The sequence below is a fragment of the Nicotiana attenuata genome, chromosome 3, assembly GCF_001879085.1.
Source record: "Nicotiana attenuata strain UT chromosome 3, NIATTr2, whole genome shotgun sequence".
In the NCBI taxonomy this organism is placed as follows: domain Eukaryota; kingdom Viridiplantae; phylum Streptophyta; class Magnoliopsida; order Solanales; family Solanaceae; genus Nicotiana; species Nicotiana attenuata.
Window position 1 is genome coordinate 38,542,171 of NC_031991.1, and position 13,538 is coordinate 38,555,708.

The window sequence follows — 13,538 nt, forward strand, 5'->3', positions numbered from 1 at the left end:
AGCTTCCTTATCCTGGACTTCTGCGATCGCATATAACCCTCCGCAATCGCACAGAGGATTAATTGGCAGCAGTCCATTTTTCCCAATTTAACACATTTTGACTTGTTTTCTTCCGTATCTTCTCTAAATCACTTGATACCTGAAATATGCCAATAAACTTCAACAAATGCTTTCGTTTCTCAACAAAATCATATAAAATCCTAAGTCAAGAAGAGATAAGTTGGTAAAATATCAACTTATTAGATGGGACAACCTTGTTCTCATGTATCCACGGCCTACCAAACAACAAGTTGTATGAAGTTTTTGAGTCAATTACATGAACTTGAACTTGAATGCTTATATCTGATGGTGACCTCTAATTTTGTTGAACCTATGGCCCTTTGCCCCCTTGATTAAATCCTTGAATTATCAAGCGACTTTCGAAAAGTTCTTCAGTTGAAATTCCAAGTTCCTTCTTTGTGCGGATAGGAAGAACATTGACTCCAGATCCATAATCTATCAAGATTCTATTTATCCTCTACTCAAGCACATATCCTACCATGAATAAAGGACGATTGTGCATCATTTCACCAAGTAGAAGATCGCCATCGGCAAAAGTAATTTTAGCCATGCAAGCATCTACGACTTCACGAGAGGACTTTGGAAGGTCTTCTGGAGGTGGCAGACATGATAAGGTTGCATTTCTTTCTTCATTATCATCAATGTTACAACACAAAGCTTTGACGTTATTATGAACCAACTTGGTGCAAAACCAACTTGGTAAAAATTCTTCCAATGTCACAGGTCGACGTGCCTTCTGGTGGCGGTGCCTATTCATTCTCTCCTTCTTTGAGAGCTTAATTGGATCCTTCATTTTGGATTTCCCCACCACTTTTTCCCTAGTTTGTCGTTTGGACGACTCTTTTTGTGAACTTGTTTTACGGCGTTTATGGCGAATCGCGAGAGTCCAACACTCGTCATCAAGTTGATCTACTTGGTATTCATCTCCGTTTGTGGATCCTTCATCTACTAGGACCAAATCGCTTGGCATGGGATGAGATAGTAATTCACTTACATCGACAGGCTCAAAGTCCCTAAACTTGATCTTTCTTGGCAGAAAGACATTTGCTATGTCTTTCTCTTCTTGTCCCTCAGCAACATTGTAGGTAATGCATGGATTGAGTGAGCCAAAAGTGATGCAAACTTGGTTTGTATTTGCTTTTTCATCTTCAAGTGTGATCTTTCTTCGCGGGCTAGCTCCATAACTTTATCCTTGAAGACAAAGCACTTCTCAATAGGGTGGCCGACCAATCGATGGTATTTGCAATAATTTTATTCATCGGTTCTCCCTGCTTCATTTGGCCTTTTTATCTTTGGCAACTCCAAAAGTTTTAGCGCAAGGAGTTCAACAAAGATTGCGAGAACATCAGAATCAAGGAATGAGTACTCTTTCTCTTGCATTTCCTTAAGGGTTTTAGTTTTCAGTTTCCCTTATCCTCTAGAGAAGTTGTCTTCACACTCTGCTTCTTACTTACCTTAGTAGTGAAATTTAGAGGAGAAACATTGACATTCATGGATTCTTTGCTTTCAGCCTTGGGCAAAAGTTTCCCCACTTTCTTGACTTCTTGCTTATCTCTGCCTTTGCGAGGTTCCTGGACAGGCGACCCTTCATTCCGAAATGCAGCCATGCTTAACTCCATATCATGAGTGTGAGTGGCTAGTTCTTTGAAAGTCTTAGGTTTTATGCCTTACAAGATGTAGCAAAGACCCCAATACATACCTTGAATACACATATCAATTCTGAAGGCTTTACTAAGCCTATCTTTACAGTTGAGACTTGCATGCCTCCATCGATTAATGAAGTCAATAGCTGGCTCTCCATTTTGTTGGCATGTGTTTGTAAGTTCCACCATACTTATGGTATGTCTTGTGATATAGAAGCGATTGAGAAACTATTACTCCAATTGCTCCCAGCCTTTAGTGGAACCAGACTCAAGGTCTGTGTACCAGTCAAAAGCATTCCTTGTAAGTGTACGAAAAAACTATTTGACGAGGTAATCACCATATGTTCCAGCATTGTTGCATGTTTCGACGAAGTGAGCCACATGTTTCTTAGAATTTCCTTTTCCGTCAAACTGCTAAAATTTTCGGGGTTGATAACCAGCAGGCATCTTCAAGCTATCAATCCTCGCAAGTATTGTTTTGCATATGTGAGAGAGGATTTGGTAGCCACCTCGTACTTATCCTTGAGAATCTCCATGATGAACTCCTTCAGTTGATCAATTGGGATCATCCCTTCGGAAGAGACTAGGATTTCCTTAGGAGACGCCACTTGTAGTGCGGGAAAATCAATTCTCTCTTGTGCTTCTTGACGCTTTCCAGGTGCATGACTCGAATCTCTTTCCATTAGGTCGTCTACATTATCTGTCAACTTGTCAACTCGAGCTTTTTGACCCTTCATACATTTGGTTAAGCCTTCGATTGCTTTTGTCAAGTTTGCGAGTTGGTCCTCTACGAACGAAGCATTAGTCATCATTGCATGAATCACCATAGTAGACGATGGAGAATAACATGGATTCTCACGAACATGATATTTGGACATGTTACGCGGAGTAGATCCAGTACTCAAGGTATCACATCAATCGGCCGGGGGATTTCTTGGATTTAAACTAGCTAAGTTGGGCAAGAACCTTCTCGATCCTTTCGGCAATGTTATATCCTTCTGCGGTCGTGCTTGCGGAGGATCTCATGCCTTTTGGATATGACGAAACGAAGACAACAGAAGATTCGGACTGCACTTGAGATATTTGTTGTCCCAACAATTTGGCTTGGTTCCTTGTAATTGGTCCCACGCTTCCCTTAGTGACATCTAGGACGTTTTCCACAGCAGCGGAAAATTTGGATTCGGTAGCCTTTGTGGAAGCGAACTTTGAGTTGACCTTCTTAGGAGCCATCTTAGTGTTCTTGGATTTTGATTGTTGGAGAGAAGAGATGAGAGGCAAAGATAGTCCCACTGGGCGTGCCAAAATTCGTAACAACTAAAATTTCGTTCCTAAAGATAATAATCAAGACAAGAAATATAGCAACAAATAAAAGTATTTGTATTTTAATAATTTACGCGAGTTACGATCTTTGAACAATCTTAAGTTAAAAGATGTAATCCTCTGATTCTTCTCCTCACGATCGTCAATTTGAGAGCTTCGCTTGTTCTTGAATTGATGGACCACTTGTTGTTGGGATTTGACCACGAATGCGGAGCTAGACTTTGATCACAAATGTGGAGGATGAAAACTTGCGGCTCACCCCTTGGAGACGACGACTTCTTGCTATGTGGAAGACTTGCGAATTACAACTGGAAATGAGAGCTTCTCTATGTATTTTTCTTGTTGTTCTTTTGTCCTTACGGAGACCCCTATTTATAGTCGTAGGGGAGAGAACTTGTGATAAACACATATATTTGATTAGCCAACTTGAGTCATCAAACCTATCATTAAAGCTATGTGATAAGCTTGCATATAATTGGTTGAACCATGTCATTTGAATATTTGGCGACATTTGATTGGTCCTTACATTTGACTTGGCATGCTACATCACTTATGCGCGTGGCATGATTTTAGTGGTCCTTGATTTGACTTGGCGTGCCATGTCATTTGACACATGGCATGGACCTTGGGCTTATCATTTGAAGTCCGACAAGATGGGCTAGCCTAATTAACTTGGGCTCTTAATTAAATCGATATATGTATATGAGGTTTAAATAATAAATTCAATTATACTAGCCCATAATCCTTATTTGGGCTAACACGTCTTTAAATTTAAAATAAGGTCCAAATAATTTAATGAACTTAAACTCAATAAAATTCAATCGTCTACAATGTTCATGCATGATTCTGAACTAGTATAGACTTTAAGGTCCTGATCTAGTTATGACTAACTGCTTGCGTAGCCAGAGGAAATAGCCATTATCGCTAATTAAGCAAGTGGATAAGGATGGGATTGAAGACCGCCAATATGGTAAAAGATTATTGGGTGCTTAGCTTTGACTAAAAGTAGTGAGCCAATAAATAAGTTATACTAATTGGAATTTTTCTTGTCTGGAAAGTTTTTAATCGTATTTGTGAGAAGACAAACTAATATAGTAACTTGTTAAATATAAAATTATAAAAGTTTAGATATGGATTGCTTATAGAATATGTGTATTAGTTAATCTACAATCTACATATATGTTTTCAAAAGGATAAATTATATATATCTTAGCTAATTTGAGGGTATTACATTGTGTATTGTATGTATCTGCACTTTTATTACATAATCTTTTGAACTTTGAACACACGTAAAATAAATAACTTAAAGTTGTAAACTTGTAATCATCGAGAACGATTAGTATAGTTTAATCCGCAGTAAGAGTTTCTTATTCTTTTTTTTTTTTAACTGAGTCCACTAGGCGTTGTGCCTAGGGTTGATTTTCATACATATGAAAGGAAGTACAACATAGTGGAGGGGGACCTGAACCTTACCTCCACATATAAGATGAAGATGCATTTGGTAAACCACATGTGGTAACCAAGTATCACCTGAAAACTATGGTGAGTTAGACCTATGATGATGTACCAATTATCTATCCAAAAGTGATAGGTAATTGGATGTACAAAATACAAGTAAAGTAAGCCTAGGTCAACTATACAATACTGCACAAAAGATCCTAAAACTACTTTGTAAATGAGTTGGAAGATGATCTTCCATATACTACAACAAGTTCTACATCTGTAAGGTATGTAGAAAATTCCTAGAAGGGCTGATGAACAAAAAAGGCCCAAGGTGATGGTTATATTCCATATTGCTTTGGCATTGAAGACAAAGAAAGCAAGTAGGAAGATAACAAGCACAAAGGAGAATACACATGGCTGCTTCTACTTGGTGGATGTGACAGATGAGAGTGAGCAATGGAGTGGTTCACTTCCTGCTTCCTTTGTCCATTTTGACTTGAAGTTTGCTGTGAGAGGACTAGGCTGGGCTGTTGAAAGAGGAGATGCTGCATGATTGTCCGACTGTTGCTGCTGTTGTGTGTGATGCTGCTGAATGTATTGCAGCTTCAGAGAGGTTGCATTGCAATTTGAATGCCTCCTGGAGATTGTGGATGCTTTGGATTGTGTCCATGAATAGGTTATCCAAAGATTATATGTGGAGATGGTTGGATAGACTTGATTCAACCGATACATTCCCAGCAGAATGAGCATTTGGGATGCTAATACCACTGACTGGGAATGCATCAGTTGGTCAAGTCTGCTCCCAGTACCTGCAAAATTAGCAAAGCTGTTAGCAAAGGGGAGCTCACAATCCAGGTTCTTGTGGATGCTGGACCTGAGTCTGGGGACAGGGGGGAATTATGACCCCTTGTTTGTGAGGAAAAAACTGAGTGCATGTTCTTGTGGAGACTGCACTCAGTTGGTCTGATATTTCTGTGGAAGGTGAAGATTGCAAAGGGTGAGAAAGCATCACTGCAGAGGTATGAAAACCTGCAGATTGTACATTGTAGGGGTCTGGGAGTTGGGTGAATGTTTGTGGGTTGGAAAGAACTGTTCTGCAGTTTCTGCATAATCATTCTGCAGATTCTGCATTTTCTGCTGCAACAGGAAGTAAATGAGAGTATAAATGGTGGGCAGAGGAAGATGCAGATGCAGGGGGATGAGTTTCTGTGTTGATGGGGTGTTTTGAGGGCTAGGACAAAGGTACATAGGACCTTGGCCCTGCATTGCATCAGAAAACCATCACAGGATGGTGTACCTGCAGCAAAATAACACAGGGTCAGTTGAAAAGTTGGCATTTCTGCCCATATTTTGTGACTGTTTTCTTCCTCCCCATTGGCTACCACAGCTCCTTGTTTAATTTTCAAGAGTAGAAACCCAAGGACTGACATCACATCCTGAAACCAAACAAAGGGGCTGAGCAACTTATGAAGATGCTGAACCTGCAAGAATTCAAACATGGTTAGAAAAATTGTTTTTTGCTGGGGAGTGTGTGGGGAGGCTATTTGGTGCATGAACTCTCTTTGGCCTTCCCTATTTTTCTGTGGAAAGTCCAGTAGAAAGAGCACATAAAGTGCTGATACCACACACTGGAACTTAGACATAGCATTAGGTAGACCATTGGGAGGGTGAATCTGGCTAGGGAAGAGGTTGGAGATCATTTGGATTAGGGGAATTATTTGGTCCCAAAATATGCCTTTGAATTTAGCCATAACCATTGGAGTACATATTGGACATAAGAGGAGGGAGATGGACAGTACTGGTCTGCTTGTGCCTGAAGGCAGGGGTGCCACTGAAGTCAAGTATGATTTGGCCTCTAATTTGGGGTGGGAGGTCCTGCAGGTTATGGTAGTGAGTTGTGGAGGATAGGGAATGGCTCAGTTTGGATAGAGAGTCTGCAGGGTAGTTGGCTTCTCTATAAACATGGGAGTAGGAAATGGAATCACACATGTTGCACAGATCTCTAAGCTTCTGGATATGCATACGGATGTTCCATGGTGGAGTTGAGATTTTAGTGATCCATTGAATCAGAAGGTCGGAGTCTGCTTCCAAGTGAATCCTGGTATAACCATTGTCCATGCACCAAGTGATACCAATGAGAGCAGCTTGGGTTTCAGCTTGGTTGGTGGTGCCTTCTCCCAGGGGGGGAAGAAATTGCATGAAGAAAGATACCATGGTGATCCCTGATAATTACCCCTGCACCAATTTTCCCTGGGTTTCCTAAAGCACTACCATCACTGTTAATTTTAACAACTCCTGCAAATATCAATTTATGATCATTGGGTACATAGTTAATTTTTATTTAACAAGATATTGTAAAATTAATTTTAAAAAATATATTACTGTACAAAACTTAAATCAGTAAAAAATACTAGTTGACATCGGAAAAAGGGATAGTGATAACAAATTATGGCAAGTTATAGAAAGTTGATCTAGTTCAAGGTATAAAGGTGGAAAAATGGTTCCACTTCATAAAATTGACTAGAGTAAAGACCCTTAAAGATAAAGATAAATGGATAGACCCCAGATTAAGTAAATAATTTATCCTAGCCAAAATTAGGGGGATCTTTCTCAATATATAAAGTTAACTCTAGGATGAAAGTAGTCAACAAAAAACATAGAACTCACTCTCCCTTCTTATAATTCAGATCATGGCTGACAAAAAACAAGAGAGAAATGCTGTTTGTGGGCAACTCCAGATAGCTTTTGATCCTCCCAAGAAACCAAAAAGGAACAAGTATGCCACTGCTTGTTCTTTTCTAGCTTCCTTAGCATCCATCTTGCTTGGTTATGGTAAGAATTCTTTTCTCTTGGCCTTCTCATCTCTCTAAAAGTTTCTGATGTTTTCAATTATTCTTCCTGTAAACTTGTTTTATGTAGTTCATTTGTAGCCTGTATAATTTTTTTTTATGTTGCGCGGACTCTCCAAAACAGCTGCAGCACCCATTGGATTTTCCAAAAATACACTATTTTTGGAGGATCTGATACGCACCCATCAATATTTTCGGAGAGTACGAGCAACATAGTATTTTTTCACTAGAGAAAACCGCCTGTGTTTTTAATTTTTTTTTTTTAAAAAAAGCGCGGAAAAAGGGTCACTCTTTAATAATGCTTTCTCGAATAACATTCATTCAACATGTTTCTCTTTACACCATCTCAGGAATTATATATACATTATAAGGTTTTCACTGACGTACCCCTTGTGTAACTTGATCGATTTGTCGGAGTTTGGGGTGACTTTTAGAATTTGAGAAACTAAGAGATTTATTTTCTCCGTTTCAATTTAGATGATATAATTTGACTTGTCATAAAGTTTAAGCAAAAAAATACTTTTGAAATATGTGGTCCTAAAAATTTAGGTGGCAAAAGATTTTGGGGCCATGACATTTATGTTGCTATATATAAAAACTTCTTATTAAGGGTAAAGTAGGTAAAATAGAAAGTTTAAAGTTAAACTGTTTTCAAATATAAAAATGTGTCATTCTATTTTTTGAACAGATTAATAAGGAAAGTGTCATTTGAATTAAAACAAAGGGAGTAGTTCTTTTTCTTTGTCCATTAATCTAGAGTTTTAAAAAGCCTTTTAAACTTTTTTTCAAGCACGATTTTTCGTGAAAACGTTTCTTACACCACTTTACTAAGAACAAATCCAAACAGTGAGGAGGTACCTAGGCGTTGCTCTATTGACATATCTCTTCTTTATCATGTCTATGCAGAGTCCTCTCTTTGAAGAAATTAATCTGTATATAGGCTGACATACAAAAAAATTTCTTTTACTCTATTAATAATATTTAATTGATTGTAATAATTATTTATCTATTTTTCATGTTATCAACTCACGTTCACTATTGAAGTAATTTAAATAACTTGACAAGGTGAAGTAATATCACAATTATAAGGGTAAAAAATTTATATTGTTCTTCAAATTTCGTAAAGGAATTAAATTATATACATTATTAGCCTAGTTTTTACTCTTGTAACATGTTGCTTACAATGAAATTCCTTTCATAAAATGTGATTTCACGGCCATTTAAATTGCGGATATATGGTTTGATCGACCATGCAGATATAGGAGTGATGAGTGGAGCCATCATCTACATCAGAAAAGACCTCAACATCAACGATGTACAAGTGGAGATTCTAGCAGGAATCCTCAATCTCTATTCCCTTATTGGATCCGCCGCCGCTGGCCGAACTTCCGATTGGATAGGCCGCCGGAACACTATGGTGGTGGCGGCAGTAATCTTCTTTGTAGGAGCACTCTTAATGGGTTTCGCTACTAACTATGCCTTCCTCATGTTTGGCCGATTCGTCGCTGGCATCGGTGTCGGTTACGCGCTCATGATTGCTCCGGTTTACACGGCTGAGGTGTCACCGGCGTCTTCTCGGGGTTTCCTCACTTCATTTCCTGAAGTGTTTATTAATGCAGGTACGTGTGTGGTAGTTTGTTTTTTTTGATTTCTCACCCAGTATCCGATACCCACATTGGGGCCCGACTAATCCGAATTCGCGCTAGTAAGTTCCACATTGGGGTAAAGCGCCTAACAAAGGCGCTCTCTTTTAATTTGGATTTTGAGTTCTACGTTGACTTAGGCGTTATATTGACAACACATTAACATGATTCATGAATCATCATTAGTAGTGTAATATTTTTCTAATAAATATTTCTTGAATTTAACTTCTCTATTGTTTAAGTTACTTTATTAGACTTATCCTAAAAAGTTATATTGCTTATTATTCTAAATCAATTTAGCCTAATGATTAAATTAAAAGTGAGTGTGTCATCAAATAAACCAACTTACTTCAATGGAGTACTTAGTAAAAGTAACTCTACAACTTGAGACTCCAATCCTAATTCGTTCCCGTAAAGTTTTTTTATCCTATGTATGACCGTTACTGCAAATTGTATATCTTCCTTTTTAAGTTAAACAAATTATTATTGTAATCTACCCTCTTTTCCTAGTTGTATAAAATTCTTCGTACCGTCGATGGATAATTTTAATGTTGATCTTATAATAATAATAATAATAATAATAATAATAATAACTTAATTAGCGACCGTTTAACCTTTCTGGCATTTGATGTTTTTATAATCCTCTAAGATGATGAGCTTTTATAGAATTCATATATGTGAACATTATTGTTCTGCATTTCTCGTTCCGTTTCTATAATCACTAATCCTATTATTCACGGATCGAGTGGTTAACTCTTGTTGCTTAATTTTGTTGACAACAGGTATATTGCTGGGATATGTGTCCAACTTCGCCTTCTCCAAGCTCCCAGCACACTTGAGCTGGCGATTCATGTTAGGAATCGGAGCAGTTCCTTCTGTATTCTTGGCTGTAAGTGTTCTAGCCATGCCCGAGTCACCACGTTGGCTCGTCATGCAAGGTCGACTTTCGGAGGCAAGAACTGTTCTTAAGAAAACCTCCGAATCACCCGAAGAAGCAGATTTGAGACTTTCTGAAATCAAAGAAGCCGCTGGCATACCCGAATGCTGCAACGACGACGTTGTGGAAGTCCCAAAACGTTCCAAAGGTGACAGTGTATGGAGAGAACTATTCGTTTCTCCTACACCAGCTATTAAACACATACTACTTACTGGCCTTGGTATCCATTTTTTTCAACAAGCAAGTGGAATTGACTCTGTTGTTTTGTATAGTCCAACAATTTTTGAGAAGGCGGGTATTAAATCAGACACGGATAGGTTACTTGCCACAGTAGCTGTGGGAATTATAAAGACAATATTTATTTTAGTAGCCACATTTTTACTAGACAGAGTTGGACGTAGGCCGTTGCTTCTAACAAGTGTTGGTGGAATGGTCATGTCATTAATATTCCTCTCTATTGGACTTACAGTAATTGACCACTCAGATGGCACGGTGTTTTGGGCCATAGCACTTTGTATCACAATGGTATTGGTTTATGTTGCACTTTTCTCGATTGGGGCTGGTCCAATCACATGGGTGTATAGTTCTGAGATTTTTCCATTAAGACTCAGGGCAACAGGGTGCGGTTTAGCGGTGGCACTGAACAGGATTACAAGTGGGGTGGTATCAATGACATTCTTGTCGTTGGAAAAGGCGATAACGATCGGAGGGGCGTTCTTTTTGTATGCAGGACTTGCAGGATTGGCTTGGGTGTTTTTCTTTACGTTAATGCCAGAAACGCAGGCGAAAACATTAGAGGAAACTGAGGAATTGTTTGGAACTTTCTTCAAGTGGAGGTCAACATTGCGAGAGCTCAAGGCAAAAGAGGAGAATAACAACGCCCAGATTCAGATGGCTACTGTGCCTGCTGTTGGTAGTTAAAAAAGACGATGGAAAATATTTGGATATCGTTTACATTGGTTTTACTACAGGGGATTTTCTGTCAACTTAAACTATTACAAGTTGGAAAACCATCCTTGTTTCGGTGTTTTAATATTGTTGTTCTTTTTGCTTTTACATAGATGGATTACGAGATATTTAAACTCGTAATATGGCCGTTTTAAATTGTAGCATTTTTAGCCGTTTGACTGTTTTCATGGAAATTAAACTTTCTCTCCTCACCTCTCAAGATGTCGGCTTGGCTGGAAGTGAAAAAATAATAATATGGAATTTAGGAAGTATGGAATATGGATCGGATGAAGGGGTAAAGAAAAAAACATGTTAGGAAAAAAAAAAATCACCCTATGTTTCAATTTAGATGACACGTTTTCCTTATTAATCCGTTCCAAAAAGAATGATACATTTCTACAATTGGAAATGATGCAACTTTAAATTCTTCATTTTACTAACCCTTAATGAGAAGGGTTTATAACCACACAAATACCATAGCTCCACAAGCTTTTACCCCTTAAGCTTTTAAGACCATAAGTTTCAAAAGTCTTATTTATTTTCTTAAACTCTGTGCCGAGTCAAACTACCTCATCTAATTTGAAACAACGGGAGTAAATTTATCTCTCATGTAAGGATTTCCAAAGGGGTTTATAGTATCTTGGGCCACTCAACCAATTACTTTAAGGGGACGTTTGGTAGGATGCATAAGAATAATGTTGAATAGAGTGTATTAGTAATGCTGGTATTAGTTATGCTGACATATTTCTTATCCATTATTTGGTTTGATGTATTATAATATTGCACAATTTCTAAAAGAATTGTTTGTTTACAAAAATATCCTAATAATCAGTCCAACTTTATCTTTTTGAAAGAAACATATGTTGAGGAATGTTTTTATATGAAAATGATTTTAAAAAATTATTAGATTTGTCTATTGAACTGAATATTTATTTATATAAAAAAAAATATGCTAAGTATTTATTTATTTACTAGGGATAAAATTTATTTTCAACTTTCTTGGAATATTTTAAACTTGTTGATGTTCGGCTATAATTCCATATTTTAGTACATTATTTACCTTACATTTCGGAGCTTTAATGCTAAACTATATTATATTCGTGCTTAATTAAGTTTATTTTATGTGTAGGTACCTTGAAGATGAAACTAGGAGCAAAGTAAAGATTTTTTGTATATTATATGCACTACAAGAATGACTAATGATTATGTCCATGCATTTGAAGACAAAAGAAAACAATCAAAAACTAAAAGAAGCAAAAGGAAGACAAATGGAAATTGGAAAAAAGAAAGGAAAAGAACAGAAATTAATGAACGCAAAAGTTAGGCAACAAAAAGTGAATCAAGCAATGGGAGCAGAAACAAAGCAGGCGACGCGAGATTGTCTGCTCGCGTTTGAGCAGGCGCCGCATGCCTAACGCACGGTCTGTCGCGTGTTTCGGGTTTTAAGCTTATTTTGTCTCCTATTTGATTTTGGACTTGGTTATTTCGTCTAGGCTTTTTCTCTACACATATAAATAGTCAATAAACACCAATTTTGAAAGGGAGATCGAGTTTTTGGACGAATTTTAGACCTAGAAAGAGCACAGAGCCGTCATGGAGACCGGAGATTCGACCTAAGGAGGCAAGAACACACTAGGAGCAAGGCGGAGAATTCTTCTACGAGTTTTTCACTTCCTTCTTCCTATTTTCCATTATTGGTTATGAATTCTAGTATTATAGTTTTGCATACTATTATGAATAGCTAATATGTTATGTAGGGTTTTGATGGAACCTTTTGGAGGATGATTTTCCTGTTACGTTAATATAGATTTGCTGTAGTATTTTCTCTATTTGTTCAACTACGTTATTATTGTGGTTGGTTGAAGAGCTCTCAATCGTCTGTGCCTATTTAGTGTGTATTATTCGGGAGAGAGTGCATATTTAGGTAGTTGTTGAACAACATCACTCCTAACGTGTATGAGGGATCAATACGGAGGGTTTAAAGGTGGGATTAGGGATAACGAAACCTTGGTGCGATCCGAGTGAGTCGTACTTAATGCCAGCTAGCGTAATTCGGGAGAATATGTCTAGTAAATTGTGGTAATTACTCGGGAGAGAGTTACGACAGTCAGAGTGCTCATGATCGGTAGAGAAGACTTAGCAAATTTATAAAAAAAACGTAGCGGGAAGGATTCCGACAATTGGGAAAATCATAACTCTAGACCTTCTTAATCTTGTCTCTAACCCTTAGTATCTGTAGTTGTTAATCTACTAATTTAATTTGTTAGTTAATTAGAAACAAGAATCTTAATATTTATTACATAGGAATTGTTCGAGCTTGTCTTCTTAGCAATATTGAACAGTTGTAGCTAAGCCTTAGTTCTCTCTGGGATTTGACTCCGGACTTGTTAACCGGAATATATTTGCAGCTATCGCTTTATCCTTTTTATAAGGCATAGTTGGACGTGATCAAATTTTGGCGCCGTTGCCGGGGAACTAACGGTATAGCTGTAGGTGTACATATTGCCAGGTTGCAAGTTTGAACTTTTATTTAAATTTTTTTTATTTATTTGATTTTTTTAATTTTCGTTTTATTTGTTGATTTGAGAAACATGGCATCTTGGAATTATGAGAGTTTTGATGTTGGTAATTCTACTATTGATCTTCCTAATGCTTATTGTGGAGGAAACCACCCATGGAAAAACTATCAAAATAT

The 13,538-nt window shown here is 37.6% G+C and overlaps 1 protein-coding gene across 1 annotated transcript; it reads left to right on the forward strand.

Annotated features, from left to right (window-relative positions):
* On the forward strand, positions 7,122-10,926 carry LOC109224611 (polyol transporter 5-like). The gene is made up of 3 exons (XM_019389156.1): positions 7,122-7,298; positions 8,572-8,934; positions 9,741-10,926. Exons 1-3 carry the CDS (start codon positions 7,157-7,159, stop codon positions 10,814-10,816), a joined length of 1,581 nt encoding a protein of 526 aa, XP_019244701.1. The 5' UTR covers positions 7,122-7,156; the 3' UTR covers positions 10,817-10,926.